General features: G+C 38.0%; 5 protein-coding genes across 12 annotated transcripts; 2 read left to right on the forward strand and 3 right to left on the reverse strand.

The window, feature by feature from the left end:
• Positions 1-35: 35 nt before the first annotated feature.
• Positions 36-1,334, reverse strand: LOC103414384 (putative fasciclin-like arabinogalactan protein 20). Its single transcript, XM_008352775.3, has one exon. The coding sequence runs from the start codon at positions 1,328-1,330 to the stop codon at positions 185-187; it is 1,146 nt and encodes a 381-aa protein (XP_008350997.3). The 5' UTR covers positions 1,331-1,334; the 3' UTR covers positions 36-184.
• Positions 1,335-5,016: 3,682 nt separating this feature from the next.
• LOC103452258 (uncharacterized) lies at positions 5,017-7,596 on the forward strand. Of its 3 annotated transcripts, none has more exons than XM_008391772.4 (7): positions 5,017-5,420; positions 5,771-6,081; positions 6,286-6,425; positions 6,508-6,652; positions 6,760-6,840; positions 6,959-7,048; positions 7,177-7,596. In XM_008391772.4, exons 2-7 carry the CDS (start codon positions 5,824-5,826, stop codon positions 7,276-7,278), a joined length of 816 nt encoding a protein of 271 aa, XP_008389994.3. In that variant the 5' UTR covers positions 5,017-5,420; positions 5,771-5,823; the 3' UTR covers positions 7,279-7,596. The 3 variants fall into 3 exon arrangements, with proteins under 3 accessions (XP_008389994.3, XP_028947849.2, XP_070667045.1); XM_029092016.2 differs by having other exon boundaries at positions 5,177-5,380; XM_070810944.1 differs by having other exon boundaries at positions 5,182-5,317.
• LOC103451600 (uncharacterized) lies at positions 7,423-14,721 on the reverse strand. The gene is made up of 2 exons (XM_029092015.2): positions 14,585-14,721; positions 7,423-8,501 (listed from the first exon to the last, which is right to left on the reverse strand). Exon 2 carries the CDS (start codon positions 8,499-8,501, stop codon positions 7,605-7,607), a length of 897 nt encoding a protein of 298 aa, XP_028947848.1. The 5' UTR covers positions 14,585-14,721; the 3' UTR covers positions 7,423-7,604.
• Positions 14,722-15,943: 1,222 nt separating this feature from the next.
• Positions 15,944-20,406, reverse strand: LOC103423735 (sulfhydryl oxidase 2). Of its 6 annotated transcripts, none has more exons than XM_070810567.1 (12): positions 19,922-20,406; positions 19,684-19,708; positions 19,507-19,599; positions 18,825-19,006; positions 18,352-18,421; positions 18,181-18,249; positions 18,016-18,089; positions 17,779-17,929; positions 17,628-17,668; positions 16,914-17,060; positions 16,405-16,839; positions 15,944-16,270 (listed from the first exon to the last, which is right to left on the reverse strand). In XM_070810567.1, the coding sequence occupies exons 1-12, from the start codon at positions 20,146-20,148 to the stop codon at positions 16,249-16,251; spliced, it is 1,536 nt and encodes a 511-aa protein (XP_070666668.1). In that variant the 5' UTR covers positions 20,149-20,406; the 3' UTR covers positions 15,944-16,248. The 6 variants fall into 6 exon arrangements, with proteins under 6 accessions (XP_070666668.1, XP_070666666.1, XP_070666667.1 ...); XM_070810565.1 differs by having other exon boundaries at positions 16,363-16,839; positions 19,922-20,392; XM_070810566.1 differs by having other exon boundaries at positions 17,779-17,932; positions 19,922-20,387.
• An 839-nt stretch (positions 20,407-21,245) lies between these two features.
• On the forward strand, positions 21,246-24,355 carry LOC103423734 (uncharacterized). Its single transcript, XM_008361812.4, has 11 exons — positions 21,246-21,415; positions 21,649-21,727; positions 21,824-21,894; positions 21,999-22,048; positions 22,289-22,362; positions 22,449-22,511; positions 22,887-22,974; positions 23,549-23,611; positions 23,684-23,763; positions 23,877-23,948; positions 24,048-24,355. Exons 2-11 carry the CDS (start codon positions 21,696-21,698, stop codon positions 24,127-24,129), a joined length of 675 nt encoding a protein of 224 aa, XP_008360034.2. The 5' UTR covers positions 21,246-21,415; positions 21,649-21,695; the 3' UTR covers positions 24,130-24,355.

The raw sequence follows: 24,355 nt of genomic DNA on the forward strand, positions 1-24,355 counted from the left end.
CTTTTCATATGCTAATTTTGCCCCCTTTGAATCACATCAGATACAAAAGAACCAGTGAAAATTACAAGAAAAGTCACCAACTTTCCATCTAATTACAAGAAAAGCTAACGACCCAAAAATTTCTTCGGTAAAAAATCGAACTTGTTTGCAAGAAATTTCCAACAATTAGCAGAAGAAGCTGTTCTCAAAATTCAGTATTATCAAACGGCACCTCATCGTCGGTTCTTCCACTTCCCGGCGAAGACTCATCGGCATCTTCCGGCGTCTCTGGCATCACAAGAGTCTCGCGGAGGCCGTGAACGACGAAGGTGTCGCCGTAGTACATGTTGGCGAAGAAGACCGGAACTCCATTCAGTAGCAAAACGTCGCCTTTCCTCGAGATTGTGATGGCGAAACCCTGCATATACGTCGGAAGCACAACGCCGTCGTTGAAACCTGCCAAATCGCTCCACATCAGCCGGCACGGAACGACGTGTCGGAGAAAGATCGAGGATTCTTGCAGTGGGTTGTCCATCGCTTGGTCGAGAGGAGCGAACACGGTCATCGGATTCGAGTTCTTGAAGCCAAGAAGTTGCATATCGAGGAACGACGCCATGACATTGTAGCCATGGGACCTCAGCATCTCACTCGCTTCTTCGAACCAGGAAGCTCCGGGAAACCCAGCTGTGGCTGTGCCGTTGGCGGAGGTTGGTGGGGATGAAGACCCACAAACCGGATCTGGAAGGGGGATCCGAGTCGGTGTCGGGAGATGAAAATTGAGGTCGAAGAAGTTTTCGATTCCGAAAATGATTAGGAACCCGTCGTCGTAGATAGGCGACCCGGAAGTGATCTTGACGTTGTTGAGCGAAATTGGAACGCCGGAGGGGGGCGTGGTGACGGAGAGAGAGTGGCCGGAGAGTAAAGTCGGGATCTTGGTGCCGGGGGGGAGGGATTTGAGGGTTTGGAGGGGCAGGGGAAGAGGGCAGAAGTGGTACTGGAGCAGAGAGAGGGCAGGTTGACCTGATTTGGTGAAGGCGGAGTCCGGCGGAGCGAAGATGGTAAGCGAGGGGGACTGAGGGATGAGGGACTCGGAGACGAGCTCAAGAGTCATCGCCATGGAGACGTAGCCGGAATCAGAGAGGATTTCGGCGGCATCTTGGACGGCCTGGGCCGGGAGGGCGGATGAGAAAGAGAGGAGTGAGAGGAGGATGATGAAAACGAGAAGCGGCTCCGCCATTGATGGGTGGTTGTGTGGAGGAGCTTCAAGAATCAAAAGGAGGAAGTTTGGTTTCTTGGAGTGGGATTTCGTTGGACTGCAGTTGCAAAGTGCGAGTGAGAGTGACAGTGGCATTCAATGTAAATTTAGAGACGGTTGGTTCTTGAATTTGGCGGTAAAAAGTGGACGCGTGGCGTGAGTGGGTTTGTTGATTCTCTGGTGTTCGTTACGAGGAGTTTGTTAGGCGGTTTGTCTTCAACTTACTGTAATACCCCTTTCACATGAGCATCTCTTCCGGGTTGAAGTGGTTGGCAGGCAAAGTCTCCGACTCAGACTAGTAAGGTCGGTGAATTAGGTAGGAAAGCGTAGGTCAGCGCTGTTGAGATAGAAAAGCTGACGGATGTGGTTCGCGATGGTGTCGAGAAGGTTGAGGGCCACCGGTGACCGTGCTTTCTTCGTTGCGCTCCCCCTTATTGTTAGTCCTCTTACCATACACCACTACCACCAACCATTAGCACAACTTCGAAGAATAACTTTTTTACTGTATACAACTATGGATGTTGTTCATATGCGACTCCCGCTAGCCGTAAAGTACTGGGTTCCAAACCTCACCATTGAAACGATTTAAGTTGCTTCTTAAGTTTAGTCCAAACTAAACTGGAGTTAAAACTCTGGTAGTGAGGTCATATCTCTGTCTTGAGAAAATGCTTTCTTTTAGCAGGGTCTAGGGGGTCTCGCAACCCTCGAAAAAGACTCTCATTGGTGGGAGGATTCATTCTTTATTCCTGCAGCTTAGAAGCCTCAAGCTCCACCCCCCTTAACCAGACCCGCCTAGTTTGAAAGGCTCAGCAAGAGGAAGTCTCTAGTCCAGTCTAGCGATCATGTTTGAATTCGAACTAGTTGGGGATTCGCACATGACTCTACACAATTTCATGATGCAAAAGTCCGACTAAGCCCTAAATGAGTAAGACAACCAAGAAATAAACCTAGTTGATCAAAAAGAATTTCCGCTTTTGACGCTATCACTTCTAGCAAAGCTGTGAGTTCATGAGTAAGTGAATGAACGAACCATGTTCCTAAAAGGAGTCCCCCCCCCCCCCCCCCAAAGCCCCTAGGTTGGGCGCTAGTGCTTTACTAATACAATAGTAAGGCCCTTTCGCTGAGCGAAGCTGCACCCTTCTCGAGCCTACTTAAATAGCTTATGCTTACAAAGGCCTAACCAGAGCACCAATTGAACCAGTCCTAGCCAGCATCCTTGTTATTTTGAGGAGGCATTCATGTTTATATTACAACTCTAATCTGTATGTCGTTCGTCTGTAGCATGTAGTCGAACCTACTTTAAAGAAATTTTTTACCCAAAAAAAAAAACCAAATTAATACGGACCGTTGAATTATATGACAATTGGAAATCCAACGACCATATTCTACCAGGTGTTCCACAACATGCACCATCGTCCCGACATTGCTTTTTTGTCTCTTGACGCGCCACCCACGCTTGTGTAACACATAAAAATAAGAACGTGTTTGACGTTACCATGACATTTAGATAAAACTCAGACAAGAGGGTGGGCAAGATTTGCCTGATGGCCCGGGTTTGTCCGGCAGGCTTGGGCCCACTCAATTCCCCGTCTTTGGGTCATGGGCTGGAGCATTTTTCTTGAGTTTTTGGGTAATAATTGCCTATTTGCTCGACTTTCAGGTATGAGCTGGACATGCTCGTATGAGAATGTCTAATCATCAAACCGATAAAGGATTCAATGATCGCCATTTAATAATTGAAGTATGATGCATTGCATGAGAAAGTCGATCGTCAGCCCACTTACTCAACTCTCCATTCCATCTCCATCATGCAACATGCACCAATTAAACGTATGCGTCTTATTGACCAAAAAAAAAAAAAAACGTATGCGTCTTAATTAGTCCACGTACATTAGTTATTTAATTTATTTACGCAAATAACTTAGAAACTAATTGCTTCGACAAGTCAAATAATAATATTTGATGCTCTTTCAGTCGACGTCCTGCAAAATCCTATCAATGTTTGTTGATCAACCACACCTTACCTTCTTAAAGTACACCTAGAAAAAAAGATAAGACCGAATTATTAGTCTAATGTTTTAATTTAAATATGGTTTACGTCACGAAAAAGGAAATGAAAATTGGTTTTGGTGATGCGACAGTTCAGGACTCGGATGTGGCTGGCCCTCGTCCAAACTCCAGCTTATGGGCAAAACCCTAATGTTAAGTTAATGGTCAATAATTAATTAAAATATTAATAAGTCGTGATAAAGCATCTAATTATGCATGAATATCTGTAACTAATCACTTTGAGTTTGAGGTTTGCATGTTTAGGTTTCTCCTGGCTACCTCCATGCACGGAAAAAGGAAATATATGGTCCTAATAACTAGGGAAGTCAGAAATTATTCGGGGATGAGCAAATTTAAAAGAGTGCAAAGTTTGAAAATATGATAGCCACCAAATTCTTTTATGGTAATGTCCATAGTTTATCACTATTCACTACAAACAAGTTACAATTGTTGCCGACGAGGTTTTATATTATGAAAATGTCACATAATAAGGTCATTATCAATCAAAGCAAATACATATCTCAATGTAAATAACCATAATATCACTAAACCATTGATCTCTCATTTTGTTACACAATTGTGTTTTCACAATCTTAATAGCAAAAAAAGCCCTCTCCACCAAAGCGCTTGCGATCGGTAACACCAAAACCAATGTAAGAAGTTTATACACTAACTTGTAACATCTAATCTGTGGGACTGTTACCAACTAAATTATGATTAATCAAAGAGATTAGGAATTAATTTGATCATTGTCAACCAAACACAACAATTAGGGGAGAGATTTTTTAGTGTGACCAGTACATGGGATGGTACACCACGTGTCACTACATGAATGGTGGGATATGTGTGTTAAAAAGTTAATAACTTAAAAAATAAAATTTCCCACCACTCTTATTAAAACACGTGATGTACCACTTATATTCTTGTCACAATAAAAAATTTCTCCAATTAGAGGAACTCACTAGAGCTGCTCCCAAAGGCGTCGACCAAACACGTGTCAAACATATAGAGCTTCGTATAGAGCCAATGTTGCCTTCATAAGTCAAAATGTCATGTAACTCGGAGATCAACGTCAAACTTACCTAAAAATAATCTTTGACTGGTTGCCTACATGATCTCCTCTCCTCCACTCATTCTACTTTAAGATTTGAATTGCGAGATTGGATATCATACTTAAATATATTTAATATAATTATCATCTGACCGTCAAGTATATTTATGTGAATATATATATTTAATGCAATCATAAATATTATTATTGAGATGATGATTGAGTTAAAATACATGCAAGTATTGTAGTCAAATCATTAAATTGCATATATTCATCTTAGACTAAATATTGCGACAAATTTACATTTTATCAATATGATGTTCTGAATTAGTCCAATTTACGGGAATGTTCAAACTTATTGCAAAAATAGCACATTGCATTGATCAACTGATCTCCGACATATGCCTTTGGACAAAAAAACCTTGGTTAAGCAATTTCGACGCAACTTTTCTTTCTTCCACATATTCATGTTTAGTTATGTTCTTCGGCTTTCATTTGATTTACTCAATACAAACTTCATAGTTATTAGACGTATGCAGATGAAAAAATGGTGTACACAAATGAAAATTACCTTGAAAGTTAAGTTGATGAAAACCTAAAACGGCAATAACGGTTAAAGTAAAGGAATCGTGGAAGTCGCAGAAGCTTGGCCTTCCCGTTAGATAGAATCTCTCTCTCTCCTCTCTCTCTCTCTCCCTCTCTCTCTCTCTCTCTCTCTCTCTCTCTCTCTCTCTCTCTCTCTCTCTCTCTCTCTCTCTAAGCTTACTCGTTATCCATATATAAATACAACACATCAACATGAACATCTTGCACAATAAATAAGAGAGAGAGAGAGAGAGAGAGTTGTATTAACGCCACTAACTTAGAACACACATGTTAATTAATCTTGGATTAAGATGCAATACCATTTGTGTTTTGTGAATTGAGCTCCCACAAACAAGTCACCCAATCTCTTTGCTTCCAGAGTACCCTAACTTCTTCGTGTACGTCTCAGATTCTTCCTTCCCTGTTTTCTTGATGCCTTTGAGGCCTTAGTTTTCATAAAGGTATCAACTTTCTGGCATCTCACTTTGTTCTCTTTTCCGGGTACTTTCTTCTTCCTTTTCTTTTTTGTTCTTTTCGTTAATCATTGAGATTTCTCTACCTTTACTTAATTTTGTTGTTTCATAAAGGGGCACCTCTGTTTTGGTTCAATTTTTAGCTGGTTCGTGTCGTTTCGAGCTTCACTGTTTTACCTGTATCCATATGTCATACGTACCGATAGCCGCGTTACAATTGTTAGATAGAGTGCCTTCCAAATATGTTCAAACAATTTAAATCCGTGCACGTTCCTTCGTTGAATTCTCCTTCTTGTTGTAGTGAATTATGTATTCTATATTTTTCAATATAGCTCAATTTGTCATGTAGTAACCAAAATGGATTTGTATATTTTCTAGGGGGTTTCCTTGAAACATTGTGAATTCCTCTGTTTGTTGTGGAGATTTTAAGGATGGGGGATCACTTTGTATTGTTGGTGGATCGATTGATCACTGAAACCACGCTAGAAGCTGCGATCGAGAGCAGAAACAGATCGATGCAAGCCACATCCTCAGCGCTCGAAGATGGGAAAATCGATGTCTCTTGTCAGAAAATCGATTTGAAAGATGTCTCCTCCACTCGTGGAAAGCTAGCAGAATGCAGGATATGCCAGGATGAAGATCAGGATTCAAACATGGAGACGCCGTGCTCTTGTTGTGGCAGCTTAATGGTCAGTTAATCTCATTGCCAATCCCCTACTTCTTAAACTTCAATTTTGTTGTGTGACATCCTTGTCGTCCTTTCGAGGATTAATGGATTCTAACCAGAACAACTCAAAAGCTAAAGATGTATCGTTCATTCCCCGTCCCACATTTGAATTTCGTGCGTGTTTCCGTGGTTGAAATTGAATTTAACTGGAGTCCTGATCTTGCAGTATGCCCACAGAAGATGTGTACAGAGGTGGTGTAATGAAAAAGGTGACACAGTTTGTGAGATATGCCATCAGCAATTCAAGCCTGGTTACACAGCTCCTCCTCCGCTGTTTCAATTGGGGCGTATACCTATGAACTTCAGGTAAATTATTTTACCAATCTCCAAGCGATGAGGCTTTTCGTAAGTAACTCTCTTTCTGAATAAATTTTTGTTTCAAAAACAGGGGAAACTGGGAGATTTCAAGAAGGGACAGTCCGCGAATCATAGCAATGGTTGCAACTGATCGCGATTATCTTAACCCTGGCTATGATGATTACTCAGCTTCTACTGCAAGAAATGTGTTCTGCTGTCGTTGGCTTGCTTTCATTGTAATCTCTCTTCCTCGAGCAAATAATAAGCTGATGAATTCTGCATTTTCTTATCCTGGTGATCATATCTGAACATGTTTTGGCTTTGTTTCATGGTGTGCAAGCAGTTCATGGTTCTGCTTATTCTCCGGCATACGCTTCCTCTCATCATCAGCAGAAACAAAGAGTGCTCTCTCCCACTTGTTATGGTAAAAACATTTATGAATTAGCTTCAACCCTGCGTCATGAATTTCAAGATCAACGAGGTGCAAGGTACAACATCTGTAAATCTAACCTTCGATTAATTTCTCGCTTGTGTTTGTGCAGTTGTTATTGTTACGAACTGTTGGGATTGTACTGCCGATCTATGTAATGTTGATGGCAGTAACTGCTCTTCAGCGTCGGCGAAGCCACCAAGTATGTACATGCATGTTCTCTTCCTAGTATTTGTGTATGCATGTGATATACAGTAACGCTAACCAATTACTATGTTAACAATGCACTAACTAGTTCATATGTTGATATGGCTGGTGAAATTCGATTAGGATCTTTCGAGTTCATCAGCAACCTCCTCAGATGAAGAAACAGAGCCAACAATCCTGCAGCTTGAGCCGGAGCCCCAGCCCCATATCATTCGTGTTCGCTAAATTCAGTCCAACACCAGAAAATCGAAGTGATAAATTCGAAAGTAAGAATCTGGTATTGACTTCGTAACCATAAGGAGAAAGGAAGTTTCACAGGAGGCATCAATCAAGGCGGAAAAAGAACGGATCGAAATCCGCCTGCAAGGCTGACAAATCAATACTACTGTATATAAACAGAAATTATACTGAGAAAATACTAGTCAAGCAACCAAGGCTGACAAATCATATGTAAGTTGGAACGTAAATACTACCAACATTCGGTATATAAAAGGTTGATAGAGCAAAAGAAACTGAATAATATATCATCTTTTTACATTCAAACTCGGTATTTATTTTGGAGGTGGATATTCCAATTCGTACACATCTCTGTGAGAAATCATGTCAAAGTCTTCATCTTCCCCTACCACATCGTAGTCTTCGTCTACCACTTCGTTGGAAACAATCACATCAAAGTCTTCCTCTTCCACTTCCTCTTCCACTTCCTCTTCTTCTTTCTTTTCCTCTTCCATCGCAATCTCTGGATCTGTTTTCCGGAAGAGATGCTGCATCATTCCATCCAAGGAGAGTCTATGGTTCACTTTCCTGGGGCCCTTATCTGTATTTATAAAACACGAAGCTTCCTCATATGAAACAAAAGCATCCAAGCAAGCGTAGCGAACCTGAGTAGGATCAAGGTACGTTTTGTCCCAGTCACTGTTTCTCACACTATTAGGCTTCTCAGGCTTCCTAACCTCGATGAATTGGCTAATGTCGATCGGATATGCCATGTCCAATTTAAAGTGCTCATTCAGTTTCTCCTTAACGTGCGTCATTCTCTCGCTAACAAAAACACAACTCTTGTTGGCAAGATAGTTAATGATCGATTGCGGAACCGCGTCACAATCCTTAAACTGAAAGATAAGACATCTATAATCATTCCCACCACCCTCCTCGAGGGAAAAATATTTTGTTCCTGGAGAGCGTTGGACCGTGCAGAATTGCAAAGTGGAAGGGCGAGTATGATCTCCTGTCAACGATTTGGAACGCCATTCTATGTCGAGTCCTATGATGTTGATATTGTCGTCACGGCTTCGCATGCATCCTACCCAAGAATCCACGACTTCGGGTGTTCTGGTGACCAAGGTTTTGATGGTGGTGCTGCCAAAAACCACGTCGTAAAGCTGGTGGGTATATCTGTACTTCACTGACCTAATGGAAGATTTGGCATCTGCAGCGGGAGAGGCCATCTATATGGAATGAAAGAGATCATGTCAAGATACAAACTCAGGAAATATCTTCGTAACGAATGCCTCCCAAATCAAAATACAAAAACTCTAAAAATATGAAGGAACCATCTGAATTCTGCATGGGAAAAAACCCTACTACCAAAGAGCATCAACAAATTAGAGAGAGAAAGAGGAGTACCTGTTGGATTTATCCAATATAAATCAACCTTTAAGTGGTCTACTACATGTAATAGGAATGTAATATTGGAGAATAATGTTAATTGTGATTTGATCTCTTAAAGATATCAATCCTATATAAGGTGTCTTATATTGGAAATAGGATTGATGGAATCCTTAATTGAATATGATTATGATACTTGACTTGGAGGCTAATAAAGTAAGTTTAGGTTTCCTTTATGGAAGGAAACCCTAGCTTTTAGCCTATATATAAACACCGGTCCCTGCTAACCCTAGAGACGACAACTAAGGCTTCCCATAGAGCTTTGTCATAAAGCTAGGAGTTTACAGAAGAGTTGGTGTTTTCTGTTTGTCACGGCAAATATAAAGATTAGAGTTTTATCGATTACGTTTTGCTTGCATGGCTGCTGCATCTTCAATAACTACCATTGGAATCAGGTCAGTCACTCCTTCGTTTGTGTTTTAATTGTATAACCTTATAAGGCTAACAATTGGTATCAGAGCCACTGGTTATATGATTAAAACCTATTAAGATTGAAGTTTGATTAAAGTTGTCGAGAAAAAAAAAAAAAATTGACAAAATTGATGCAGAATCAGGTTTCTTCGTCTTTACGGCGATGACTAAGAGCTGATTAAGAAGGGAAATCATGATTAGGCAATAGCATTGCGCAGACTTTTCTATATATATAATTCATTGTATTATTAAGTGTAGAGAAATACAGTTCACATGTCTTGAAAAATTTGTGCATTCGTTTAACCCACGACATCGATTGCCATGAGTGACATCATCATATTTGACCGCCGTATTCCTTTTCTCTTGCGGCAACACAAGGTCACAAAAGAGCATGGTTTTAATCTCTGCCAATTTTAACTGGATTATGCTAATTAAAATCATATCTATATCACCATGTTTTCGTTCAGGCTGAATAAAGTCATCTACCATAGCATAATGGTTTGTTTCATTGACTTCAATTTTCGTGATGGTTTATGGTATTGTATTTTGGTTGATATCTATTTGGTTGGATCCCTGAAGCTTAAATTGGTTATAAGTTTAAAATACACTTGCATGAGTGATGTGTTAATATTGCAGCAGTGCCGTCCTAGTAAAGAGGCCCATATGGTCGTCTCTCTTAAAGCCAACCATACACAAGAAAACACCTTCCCGAGAGAAGACTAGTGGTAACAAGCCTTTGGGGGTGATGAGTATACCTCCAAAAGTAGGCACTGGGGATCTATTTCCTTTTGTGAAGTACGGCTCATGCATTTATTCCACGTCATTTTTGTGTCTTCATATTTGGGTCACAAACTAGCGTTAATGAGCTGGGCAAATGTATAGGTTATATACATTTGTAATATCAAGTTTTTTATAAGCATGTGTACGCATTTACATTTGTTCTAACCTTGCATTGGAGAATTTCTTGAGATTCCTCTGCCGAGCAAGCCCAATGGGGAAGGACATCGGCACATGAGATCATGGTATGATATTTTCTTTTGGTCTTCATGTTCAGTTATATACAATAATGGTTGTGTTGGATTCAAGAACCATTGCTTGATGATCTAAGCAAGTACATGTAATTTTCAAAAGCCAATTATGCATATAGAGCTTGCATTGCACGTGTAAATTTTATCATAACACCAATATCCAAATTGTATGCATAAAGAAGGCATACCGAGAAACATTGTTATATGCATAGATTATCATACTCGTTTGAGACTGTTTTGTTGGATATTCCGACACTAGTGCAAGAGCATATATGTCGCCTATGGCTTCGCGTTTGAAAGGTAAATTGAATAAAGTTCAACTCCAATTACCTAATTATTACAATTAAGAGATGGGCATGAGATTTCGAATGTTGCTTGACATCTTTCTAAATGCAGGAGACGGAATTGGTTCACTTTTAAAGTGTCTCAATACTACTGTTGGTATATAGATTGTGCCTATATATATGATTATGATAACATATATTAAAGTTGCGTTTCAAGGATGCATATGCTAAGTTATTCACATATCAACTTTATACATGCTTGTTAGTGAATTTGATGTATTTATGATACATGAAAGTAAGTCATCCATATTTTGGTAAACATTTGTTAAGCAAATGGCGTGTATAGTGTTACTTGTATGGCTATTTTGGTTCAAGCATGTATGAGATGATGCAGTTTTGAACATTGCCGTGAGCTTGGAATGTGATGAATTGTAGCTTTTTGGTTAATCATGTGATTATAAATATGTTTACAAAGAAGTGATGAACATATGAAGGCATGAGGTATGTAATCCATTCAAAGTATGTGGCTTAATTGATAAGCATGAATTTTCAAACATGTATTATTGTTTTGTGGTTTTTCCCTATGCCTAAAGAATTTAAACAGTGCTTTGATTAGTAATTTTTTATGTCATAAGGGGAGAAAAAAAAAAAAGAAACTTTTCAAGGCTAATGTAGGGCATATACTGGAAATGTTTTCTATGGAAGAAAATAATTTTGGTAGTTCCTTTATATAATTGGTATTTACAAGGTTAATGCACGATTTTGATGCTAATGTTTTAGGAGCCTTGTACTACGGAAAGAAAGGTACAAAAGAAAAGGAACTCGTTTGACTTAAGAAAACATTTGAGCGATTTAGCTTTTAAATTAAAAGAATGTATTGTTCTCTCACATTACATAAAGTATTTCTATTAAGTAATTGACTCCATGACGATAAGTTTTGACATTCTTGTGGTGGAATAAAACTTGTTCTATATGTGATTAATCTCTTTCAAGTATGCTGTCAGGTTTCTTGAGATTAATTTAATGTCAAAGGGAGTTATGAAGGAATTAGTGCCATTTGTTGGCAAGACTCGAAGCTCGAACCAGGTTATCATAATTTTGTCACTTACAGTTAATTAATCCATGTGACTTCTTGTATTGTTTCAGGGCGGAGTTGACCAATGCCTTTTCAACTAAAGGAAGCCGCAACGGCTCAGTTGATGATGAGACTGTATTTTTGAGTTACTTCGGTCAACTTTGCATCTTAATTAGAATAAAAGGGATAATCTTCTTGCCTACAGGTGTGGATTACTTCTTTTAGTTTAATTAAGATGGCATAGTATGGGTTTTATTTCACAGAAGTTGTGAAAACCTTCATCTTGCCTACAGGTGTTGAAGTTTTTCATGAAGGAACTTTTGTGACATAAAATCTAGTACTAGAAACTAGTTAATTTTCTTGCCTACAGGTGTAAATTAATTTAGTTTCATGAAGTTTATTGGGATAAAGTTTCATGCCATTAGTGACAAATATTTCCACAATGAGCCCCATAAAAGGTTTTGGTTTGAAGGCATGGAAATCGGTTGCATCATGATGTATTTTGTATCTCTTTATGAGACTTGTTGATGCAAAGTGTTGGATCCATGAAGGTTAATCAATGATTGCTAAGGTACGCATTGTTTAAGTCTTATGCTTGTAAATCTTTTCAATTTGAATTATGATGTCGGTTTAGAGGATGAAATTTGACTACTAAAGTTTCCTTTGGACATCGAAATTGAAATGATATGAAATTGAATTTGTTATGGATATATAAATTCATGATAGATGCACATAATTGTTTCTGGCAGATTGCGTGTCTTGATTTAAATCGGGTGAATGACATGTCTAATGATCACCAAATGACCTGAATTTTGGATATGTTCAACATATAAATGTCTACTATGTGTCTGAAAATTTTCGTAATTTTCTGCCATGTATGTTAATTATGGTGAATTTACTAGTAACCCATGCTCGTATAGACAGTTTTTACTGGCAGATTGTGATGTTTTTTGAGACGTGACTTTAGACTACTATTTTGACCCAAAATGGCTCTGTATTTCTATTTTATGAAGATTAGTATGTCTTTTTTGATCAATATAAATTTGGTAGCAATCAAGCTTGTAAATTAATTATGATAAATTCTAAAGTAAGTGTAACTCATTGCTGAAATTCTGTTTGACAACTTTATGTTGGTTGAGATGTCTATTTTATTATGTCTAAAATATAGAACAATTTTCTTTAGGAACATCTTTGAAAGAATATATTAACGAGTGTTTGCCCAAGTGGGAGAATTAGTGAACGAAAATTGGGCTTCACACTCATTAACTTATTTGCAAGTATAAACTCTGAAAACTTAGTGGGAGTTTTTTGAGCATTAAGCGGATTTGCATGAATTTATTAAAGCATTATTCTATCTTCCATGTATTTGTGTTACTTGAATAATAATAATATGTTTAAGTTGCACAAATGGCTACTTAGTATATGCGTACATTTTTCTGTTACTTGCAATCATTTGGATTTTTTGGTTGATCATTCGTTTTGAGGCTCATAAGGACTTAGCATAAATGTGGACTTATTAATACATATAAGATGGTTGTTAGATGCATGTTTTTGTGTAACAGTGATGAATGCTTTCATGCTTAATTGTACCTTTCATTGAGGTAATATGCATTCATTGACTAAGTAAGGCTATTCCCAAAGGCATATTTTCAAAAATATGATTAAAGTATTGATTTACAAATTAAGTAACGATGTTGCAGATCAGTGGGAGTTTGAGTTTCATGTTAGTAATGCCTTACAGTTGCAGATGACCTATAAGTATGTATAGAATCCATGTATTCATTTTAATCTCCAGTTGGATTCATTAAGTCACATTTTTCGTGTGCTAGTCAATCATCTGATAAAATATATATCAGATATCAAGTTGTTATCAAATTGCATATTAAATGGCATGGCATGGTTTATGTACTACATCAGTTGTGAGGATTTCCATCTTGCCCGCAGGTGTTGGAAATCACTATGAAAGTAACTGGTATGGTGCATAGATTAGTGTCAAAAACATATTAATTCATCTTGCTCACAAGTGTTGAATTAATTTGTTTTATGAAGTTTTGGGATATTTTACTTGGACATGTGCCTATTTGGTATTTTCAGTTGTGTCCGTTGGTTACAAACATTGTTTGTATTGTTATCGGTCTAATGAAACTGATGCATGATTGTTTTGGAGATGTATTCACACCTGCAGGTTATGGTGGTTTCATTAGATGAAGGATATCTGCATTGGCAGATTTAAGGCTTCGAAGAAGCATAAAGTGTAACTTGTGAGTTACAATAAGGTGGACCTGAGATGATATAAAGTAAGACATTTTGGTTAATTTAAAGTTTAATTTTAAAGTTTCATCTCTTGATCATAATTTGTGTTTCATGTGAATGAGGATCTTAGCATGTGTGATTATGAAGGTTCTGGGTTGTGTCAACTCTACAACCTTGTTAGTTCCATGTTAAGAAATGCATTTGACAGAAGTTGCATTAAGGACGAGATGTAATCACTGTTACATGGCCACTAAAGTGACATTAGTCTCCAATCTCAAGTATAAACATGAATATTACATTTTGTAGACCAAGTGGGAGAATGTTGGATTTATCCAATATAAATCAACCTTTAAGTGGTCTACTACATGTAATAGGAATGTAATATTGGAGAATAATGTTAATTGTGATTTGATCTCTTAAAGATATCAATCCTATATAAGGTGTCTTATATTGGAAATAGGATTGATGGAATCCTTAATTGAATATGATTATGATACTTGACTTGGAGGCTAATAAAGTAAGTTTAGGTTTCCTTTATGGAAGGAAACCCTAGCTTTTAGCCTATATATAAACACCGGTCCCTGCTAACCCTAGAGACGACAACTAAGGCTTCCCATAGAGCTTTGTCATAAAGCTAGGAGTTTACAGAAGAGTTGGTGTTTTCTGTTTGTCACGGCAAATATAAAGATTAGAGTTTTATCGATTACGTTTTGCTTGCATGGCTGCTGCATCTTCAATAACTACCATTGGAATCAGGTCAGTCACTCCTTCGTTTGTGTTTTAATTGTATAACCTTATAAGGCTAACAGTACCTGGTTGAGGAGAGAGAGAGAGAGAGAGACGCTGTTAAATCAATCTCACAGAGATTCCAAAATCTCACAAAATTGTCTGCTTTCTCAAAAGCCAAAGGAAGGAGAGACTCAGAGGCTATGTTGCAACTTGCATCCTTAGCCGTAATGATGATATGATCTGTGATTAGCTTAATCACACTTAAGGATTAATTAGATGTAATGAGTTTTTTAATTGTTTTTTTAGTAAGTTGTTTGAGTTGCCAGCTGGCAAATGTTGTGTGGGTGGGTTGTATATGAGGAAGAGGATCCTCTCCAGATCCACTTTGTGGGGTCTTAGGAATCCTCATATCTTAGTCGTTCATCGTATATTGTACGACCAGTTTTCGCCAAGTACTATTTGTGCTTAATTTTAAATAAAAAAAATCAAATTAATTCTAACTGCACGATGCACGATGAATGACTAAGATGTGAGGATCCTTATAATCCCCACAATTTAGATCCGGATGGAATCCAAATCCGTATATGAACACACTTTGGGTGTGAAGCTTGTAACTGTCATTTAAATTAAAAATAATATTACAAAAATACTGGAGCTCAGCTTCGTCTTCTCTCTTCCTTCTTCCCTCCTCCATAGCTACCTTGAGCTACTGGCAGTCTAGCAGGTTGATTAAGGTCCTGAAATTTGGATCTTATCGAATAACATATTATGTGAAACAAAACTGGGCACGTGAGTGGGCTCAATTTTGCGTGATGGGCCCATGATTGGGCTCTATATCACTTGAGCTCCAATGTTGGTTCTTGACAAGTTTCATCGTCTAATCAACCACGATTTTTTTTATTTCATAGAAGTCATTCTTCTCTAACATAGCAACAACGTGGCAAATTTTAACATTTTCATTCAAAGTGTTTTTAACATGTCAATATACTCTTAAGGAGTCTTAATTTGGTATGGTGCATTTGCTCGTAATCCGTGATAAAATTTTAGGTTTAAGAATCACTTATCGTCATGTGGTATTATTAATCAGCATATTACAATACGAGTTTACTTGGTGGATACGTTATAGCACGAAGAAATTGGTAATCCCACGTGCAGTGCCAACAATTTCTATTCTTTCAACGGTACTTGATTGATGAATTGATCGTGATTTGAACAATGAAGAGAAACCCATTGAAATGGGGAAGAGCTTCATCTGCTTGCCATGGAGGGAGGGGTTGGGTCCATTTGCAAAGTAGGGTTCATCCTCCTTTCTGCAAGTGGCTCGGGTACATCCTGAATTTGGCACCGGAGGAAGCAATCTTTCGTCATTCCGATGTTCAAACCCAGAAGTTTTGCAACAAATCATCGACGAAACAGCATTCATACAATTTCACTCTTAATCATGAAGAAATTCTTGCGTATACTGGATATAACAGAATTAAAGAGCAATAACAAGAGTCTATCAAGACGATCGTTTTCGCAATCTTTGTCTAGATCCACGCCGAAAACAGATAGAAACACAGCCACATAGATCTAGAACAATCTCTTCCAAAATTAAGACGGGATGAATCTGTACAGCCATCATTATGTGTGGAAAATGAAAAGCTCAAATAGGGTACAGAAGAGGACCTCAAGCAGGCCAATCTCGAACAAGGTTGTATCGTGTTTTCCTACAGAGACTGATTTTCCACCCTCTGTTGCAACAAAATTAGCTCCAGCTTCTCCTCGGCCTGAAATTCGGTGGAAGAAAAATGAATAAGAAACTTTTAAAACCTCCTAACAATCTCTCACTCTCTCCTCTTTTTATGAAAGAGTTCATCACCCTCCTAATAATCAAATGTTCTTTAAAGAGTGGTGGAAATACTTCCGACTCTTCTGCTGTGAACGCCAGTAGCAAGCGAGTGCTCCGAATGCACAACTAGCAACAGCAATAGCCAACGCAGCCCCAAGAGGCACCACAAGCGCATTTGTTGAGGGTACCAAGTCTTCAAGAGCCCCACTAGTCTCATCATTCCCAACAATACCCTTATCTTTGTAAAGAGAAACAAGGGTTTTCCCGTAATAACTGGTCAAAATTTTGAACACCTCATCCTTGTGCCAATCAATTTCGTTGTTTTTCTGGCTCGAGGAAAGGTAACAAGAAGGACAAAGCTGCCTTGGAGGCCAAATCATCTTTGGGAATTTCGGATCAGCAGTTCCTAAAGAGGATTCCTCTTTAATTAATCTCTCATTGACTTTATTGTGAGCACTCCACAGCCAAAGCACAAAGTCACGGGATTTGTTGAAAGGACTAGAAACACTGAAAGGAAAGTCATCGAGTTAGATAAAACAGCATTAAAATTGTAAAAATGGATTAGTTCCAGTTGACTTCACCTTGAACACATATCATAAAAATGTTGGCGACATTCCTCACAGACGAAGAAATTGTGCACAAAATCACATATAGTGGTGAACGCAAAGTTGCTTTCTCCATCCTCAATTCTCACTGAAAGTGAATGCAGAAGAACCCATAACCCACAGCTGTCAAAGATAAAGAGGGTAAAAGGAAATCTAGTTAAATGCATGTTACTGCTGGAATTTTGAATAATTGCATTTATAATCCACATGTTATTTGGAACAACACTAACATAAGAAACATATAGTGCTAGACGAGGTGTCTCCTAGACACAGAGATCTCTAATAGCCCAATCTAAGCTTGTTGTGATCAGTGTTTCTAAAAGCACAATCCACTAGAGACCCATCAAATAACAGTCTAACAGATATTATTGCTAATATCCTTTACAGAACTATAACATTTGATGTTTTTTTGTCATTTCTTCATGGTATACACAAAACAGAATGGTCTCTGGACAACAAGTTCACATGCATTTTACTGGATCGTATTCATGGTCTCACCACCGAACAGTATTTCCCCAAGAAACCAGATGCACAAGTGACCATATGATTGAACTTGGAGCAAGGATGGTGCTCCTTGTCAACTATCAACATTAAAAAAAATCCAAAGTATCTAGAAGCATATGTAAAAGCATCACAGAGAAAACTACTTAACAGGAACATATATTTGGTAATATTGGAAACAAACATTACCTAAAGCCCCTGGTATCATTTTTGCTGCCACGGCAAAACATCTGTGAAGAATACCGAAGAAAAGCATAGGAAATAAGTCGTCTATTTCATAAATTTAAGAACTTTTTTTTTGTTGTTTTTCCTGCCAAATACAGCCTTTTTGAATACCTACCCAATATCCACGAGGAACATCTTTACCACAAATCTGAAATTTCTGCAAGGCCGCCTGTACATCTTGGTCTCCCTGCCTGTCAGCTGCCAAGATATCTAGCGGGTACAAATCATCAAAATTCACAAGCACCTCCGCACTTCCCTTTCGGCACCTACTACAAGTATCTAGGGTGAAACAATGAAATAAAATACTGGGAAATGTGTAAAGAGGAATGAAAAAAGGATTGATCTTTCTTACCTCCTGGAGGGATGATGAGCGACCAAAAGTTGAAGAAATTTTACTAGCGAAGCCCGTGTTTTTGATTTGATCATCTGGAAGATACAGAGATATAGTAAAACATCTGTAATTAAATGTACAAATGACACAAGAAACAACAAAGAGAGGGAAAAAAAGGTGGTCTACCTTGTGCTCTAAGATGATTTCAAAAGCAGTTGATGTTGCTTCCTCAACATCATACACAGCCCGAGCAATCTTTCACAAGTCATGCGTTGCAAAAGTTAGTAACTTGAATAAAGTAATCTACTTCAACTGTAATAGTCCGAAGACAACTTTAAAGCCATGTTATTTAATGACCTGTTCGGGGTCAGACGCATTTGACGAAATATGCTCATTTTCAAATTTCTGATCATCCAAGCTGAAAGAGCTGGAACCACAAAGTGTGTAAGGAAAAAGATATAAAATGCAAAGGGGAAAATTCAACGATGTCTCTGACCCTAATGAAGTGAAATTGTTCCAAATATTCAGTATAATATCCTACTGCAGTCATATTGGTACTAACTGCTGAAGTTTCCATTGTGAGCTAAATTGCTAGGAATTGCATGGGAAAATTCAATGAAAAATCCATGCATTTTGGGGGTTGTAAACTTGTAAAGCATAAGAGCTTTCCTATGATTATAACTGCCTATTGAAAAACATATTTATAAAACCCAAAAAATATATACCATAAATGTTCATAAGGTTGCTACCAATCAGGATGCTTTCTTTGAGTTAAATATTCAATACTAAAACTTTCAATTAAGTAAACAATGAATGTAAGGACCTCATACCTGCCCAATTGCTTGTTGATCCAACTAAGCAACCGATCAGCTGTACGTCCATTGTCAATTAAACGTATATCACTTTTTGCTTGATTAGGTTCCCAACTAGCAGATACAAATTTAGATGGAGGTCCCCAAAGCAGCATAGGATAATGACCGACAGAAAAGTTATCGCAGAGTTTGGTATTTACCTGTGCTTTCAAACAAGTTAAAGGGTAGGGTCTAATGACCGAGCTATGCTTGGTGATAAATTCATAATCAAACATAAACAAAGCAATATGTGAATTCAAAGGAGATGAAAACAGAACAATATCAAACTCAGCATAACGACAAGAACATAGACTAGAAAATTAAACATGAATGAAGCTCTAGTCATGCTATGTAAATCGTATATAAGATGAACTCTCTCCCTCTCTCTTAATGGTGTATTCACATTACTAGACTCTATTTATTTTCTCCCCTTAACAAAATGAAACACATTTACCACTCATCTAGCAACACCAATGACAATTGTCTTAATTTCCTGGAAGCAAGCTGCATAATGTGCAAATGTATAGACATTATAATTCTCAGAAAATAGGCCATCTTTTACAGCGATAAACTCTAAGTTTAAGAAATCAAATTACCATTTCACTCGGGCAGTATAAAGTTCGAAAAGGGTAAGTAAATAGACACACAAAAATGTATATACCTTCGATGCACAGTCCACCCTGGTCATCAAAACCATCCCTGGATGCACAGCATCAGGTCCATTGAAAAGCCTAGCAACCTTTTCGTAATGGGGCTGCAAAATTGAAGTTTAAACAATAAGTTTAGACAACATTAACTATAAAAACAGCTAAAAACACAAACTGGGATTATATCACACCTTGTAATTTCTGCAAGCCGGACACCTGTAATATCAATAACGACAAAAAGATTAAAATCTTCAGAACCAATTAAAAAAAAAACGAAAATTTAGAGATAAAAACAAATGGGTAGCCTCCAAAAGATCTATTATCCAGTGAGTAACACTGAAAGATCAATACTTTCAGCAAAAAGAATACGGGGTTCAATTTATTTCCCTTATAAAATCAAAGGTTCCTATAGAATTTAGAAAAGCTGACCAGTGAGCGAAGAATTCGACTACGGCAAAGGAGGCAGGGGTGTCGCTGAGGACTGCATCGAAGCTGCTGGCGTTCAAATCGACGGCAAAGTCTCGAACATCAGCGTTGTCGTCGTTGACAGCGCGGAGGATCGAGCGCGATCCCGCCGCAGAAGAAGCCGACGCGGGCGCGAGTGCGGAGGTGAACGAAAAGAGGCTCAGAAGCAGAAGGCGAAGTGCAGGAGACATGAAATTGGATCAAATTGTTTGCGGCGGAAAACGAAGCAATCGAAATAGGACCGTTGCAAAAGAGTCGTGGGTTTTGTTGGGGAGGGCGGAGGAGATCTGCGAGCGCGAGTGGAAATTTGCAGAGGAGGAGGAAGGTGTGGTGGGAAGTGGAAATTGGAAAATGAGTGCGTTTTACGTATTAGTTTTTGCAACGCTGCCGATCTCAGCGAACGCACGCCGCGCAGGGGGCACGAGGGTTTTACTCAATTTTTAAGCTTTTGGACCATGCTGTTTATTAAGTTGTTTTTTTTTTCTTTCTTTTATTTAAGTTCGTTATAAAAAATAAATAAAAAGTTTCGAATGACACTCGAGCATGATATTTCTTATTTACGGTGAAAAAAATAAAATCATATTATAATTTTAGAGGCTAAAAATGGCTAATTATAGAATTAACTACTTTCTTAATCAATTAAGTTGGGATTTTCACGTATTTAATTAAGGACAGCTATTTTTGTCCATTGACCAATAACATCTTTTTCTGTTAAATTTCCATCTTAATGAAAAATTATATAAACTATCACATTATTTTTATTTTTTCAAATACAAACTCTAACATTTCTAACGGAGTAGGTGTAAGTTAGTTGGAGTTGGAATCCAATAAGAGTCCTTTGAAGGCTTTGCTATTTAATTAAGTTGACTGAAATGGTCAGAAAGTGAATCTTAATTATTAAATTGATAAAAATTAAATATCGACAAATATAACAATGACATACTAAAAAAAGATTAATGCAACAATTTTTCATACATAGGATGAAGAAATAAATTGATATCAAACTTGTCACTATCAAATTCAAACTTAAACATTTCACGAGTATTCTCAAAATAAAATTAAAAATGAAGGGCTATGCCTATTGCAATAAATAGGCTTTCACTCTTGAGGCCCAAAAAAAACAAAGGAAACATTAACAGTCAAATGCTGAAAGTCCAGTGGGCCGGATGGATGGGCCGGCTCCCAATCATTTCAGTCGACCGGCTGATCCTTATCCACTAGTCAACTGTCCGAAATGATAGACACGTGGCGCCCGTCCAATAACACACGCTAAAACGGGGGGCTTGACCTTGAAGAGTTATACACGAAGCACCAACCGAAAAGCAATTCAAAATTTGGAATATTCGAATTTTGGGTGCTGTCCGAAACTTTCCGGATCCCGTTCTTACCGAACCCTAACGCCCAAATCGGAACTCTCGTCGTCTTCGGCTTTTCCAATTCGTTCTAATTTCCTCTGAGGTACTCCCGCCTCGCCATTTTCTCCTCTTAATCCAATTTTTTGCTAATTTTTCGGTATTTAAAATTTAAATTTAATCCAATTCTCAGTAAATGCTTGTAGTTCATGCGCTTAATTATGTTTTTATGATTATTTTTAAAATTTTATATTTTGATTTGTATCTGTGGAGTGTGTGCTGCGAATTGTACAAATGTGATTGCAATTTGAAATTATCGTAATTTTTTTAATTTTACAGGATCTCCTTTTTCTCTAGTAATTGAGTGCTTTCGACATTCGCTGAGCATGAAGTTTTTGGAATACACCCCGCTGGAGCGGTAAATTTGCAATAGCAGCCACTTAATTTAGTCCATACATTCCGATTCTGTGCGTTTCTGTGAATATAGTAAAGTTCTGGGGATTTACTTTTGCAGATTAAATGATTTCTTTAGTCATTTGAATCTCGGAGAGCGAACCATTAAGGGTTGTCTTGAAGCTTACTCTTGTAAGTACAATTTATTTATTTTATTTTTTTGAATTTTTCCCCTTAAAAATGTGTGTGTGATTTGTTGCAGAAAGACTTAATTTCTGTTATGTTTTAATTACTAGGCAAACACACCGGATCCGATAAGAAATTGTCTCTCAGTTTGGAGAATGAGGTAAAATATAACAATTTTTATAACTCTTTGTAGATTTACTCATCTGTATATGTATCAGATGTATCGATCTGATTATGTATGTAAGCGATCCTTGTTTTCTGCATATCGGCTTCCAGAATCTGAAAGTGTTCCTACGTATTCTTACTTTTCATTCTTTATTTCATTTATTGCCATTCCCATATTTTCTTGCGGTGTAAGTGATAGATTGATCTCTATATTATTTTTCTGTCGAAATTTCAGATTCTTGATTATCTTGGGAAATCGTCTGACAGTGATTCTTCCTCGCCTGCTGAATTCCTGCTGACTAGATCCAGGTGACCTATGTTAATTAGATAGATGTGGAAAGTTGCAGGTTGTTTCTGATCGGTGTTTAATTTGTTATACTTTATGTGCATTCCAGCCGGAAGACATTGATTTACCTGGTTTTGACACTCTATCACTTGTATCCGGACTATGACTTCAGGTATCCCTGTATCTTTGGGCTTTATTAAACATATTGTATTTCATGGAGGCTTGAATAAGAGATTATGGGTAATGCCACGGTCAGCTTATTGGGCGACGTGGCAACCCGCTTTATAATCATCTTCTGTTTGTATTGGGAGTGTTGTCAAGAGGTTTGACAGACAGTTCGAACTGTCGCTCTGCATGGAGCTGAGAGTTCAAGTCTCTCCATTTCCCAAGTGAAAAAAGTTGAACATTTGTGTTGTGGATTTTGTTTTTATTTTGCACTTTACAACTATGAAGTGCATTGTACTCTGATGCATTGACGTGGAGTGCCTTTTTAATAGTGTCCTTGTAGTTTGTATTGGTGTATTGCCTACATCTTTGTGGTTTCCAGTGCAGTAAATGCTCATCAGTTCTTCACAGAGGAAAGCTGGGACAGTTTTAAGCAGATTTTTGATACCTACATGTTTGAAGCATCAAAGGTATTGCTGTGGTGACAAGCGCACTTGCTTTGTTGTATGAGTATATTACTTTTGTGCAGCTACAGTTACATTAACTTTGCAATCCTCCTGTTGAACAATTTAGAGAGACACTAATAGAACCCCCCCCCCCCTCTTCTTTCTCCTCCTTTTCACACAGGCACACAGAGGCACATAGCACTGATAAAAAGGATAAAAATATTTCCTTGCATGCAATACAGGTTTTCAATTGTTTATTTTGTGTGCTCTTAGCTATTCTGAACGATAAAATACAATGTTACCGTCTTTGTTAAAATTTTCTTTTCAATATTTTTCTTTTGGCGTAAGGTAACATTTCATTTTCATTGGTTCATGTTAGATAATAACTTGTTGGTACTCTTTGATTCCTTGCCTTCTCTTCAAATGGACATGAAAATATTCTTAATAGGTGGTATTTCGTTGTTCACTGTGACTAGATGCTGAGTCTAGCGCATTGTCATTTGTCATGTCATTAAGTTTTTATAGAATATTGACGGCTTTATTATGTTGAAGGCGTTGTTGACCTGTTTCTCTGGTTTCTTGGGACAATTCAATTCAGGAATGGACAGAGACAAATGAGGGCAGTTCCTTGCTGGAAGCCCTTTACAAGGCTTTGGATGAGGTAAGCATATGGTCAAGGGAAGTGAATGTAAGTAATTCAAGGAGGCAATTTTCTGATACCTTGCAAATGCAGGTTGTTAGACTAGCGGAATGTGAAGTTTACAGTTACATTCCAGACTCTGATGCCGATCCGTTTCTTGAGAGAGGATCTATGTGAGTTTTCTTTCTGGTTACTTGATACATTTACACATGCACCAAATGTGATGTTTATGTACCATCATCACTATACACCTTTCAACATCATTGGGCTCTTTTGTTTCCTGCAGATGGTCGTTCAATTTTTTTTTCTACAATAGGAAACTTAAGCGTGTCGTGAGCTTCCGTGTCTGCTGTTTAAGGTGGGTAACAATCATCTCAAACTTCTTAAAAAGTTAACAAACTCTCCCACAAAGAACCAACGGCTAAAGGGTTTTCTGTTTACTTGCATTTTTTCGCAGTAACTTGGTGGCTGATGGATATCTGATGGACGAGTTGGGGTATGATGGAGATGGAGAAATTTTCGACAACATGGACATTTGAGCGCAATATTCTGTATTGCTGTAATTTCTGTGCAGTTAATATGTCAAATATACTTGTCAACCATCTGTCGTTCTGTAGCTTTAAGACTGACTGTCCACCCGTACTCCGGGAGGCCTGAGTAGTTGGTTTAGTAATTCGTCACCAAATTTGGATGCTGTTTGTTATGTACGTAAGGCCGATGCTTATGTATATTCGTGTCAAATTCAATAAATTGAGGCTTGTGAAA

This window comes from Malus domestica, chromosome 13 (genome assembly GCF_042453785.1).
Source record: "Malus domestica chromosome 13, GDT2T_hap1".
Taxonomy (NCBI): domain Eukaryota; kingdom Viridiplantae; phylum Streptophyta; class Magnoliopsida; order Rosales; family Rosaceae; genus Malus; species Malus domestica.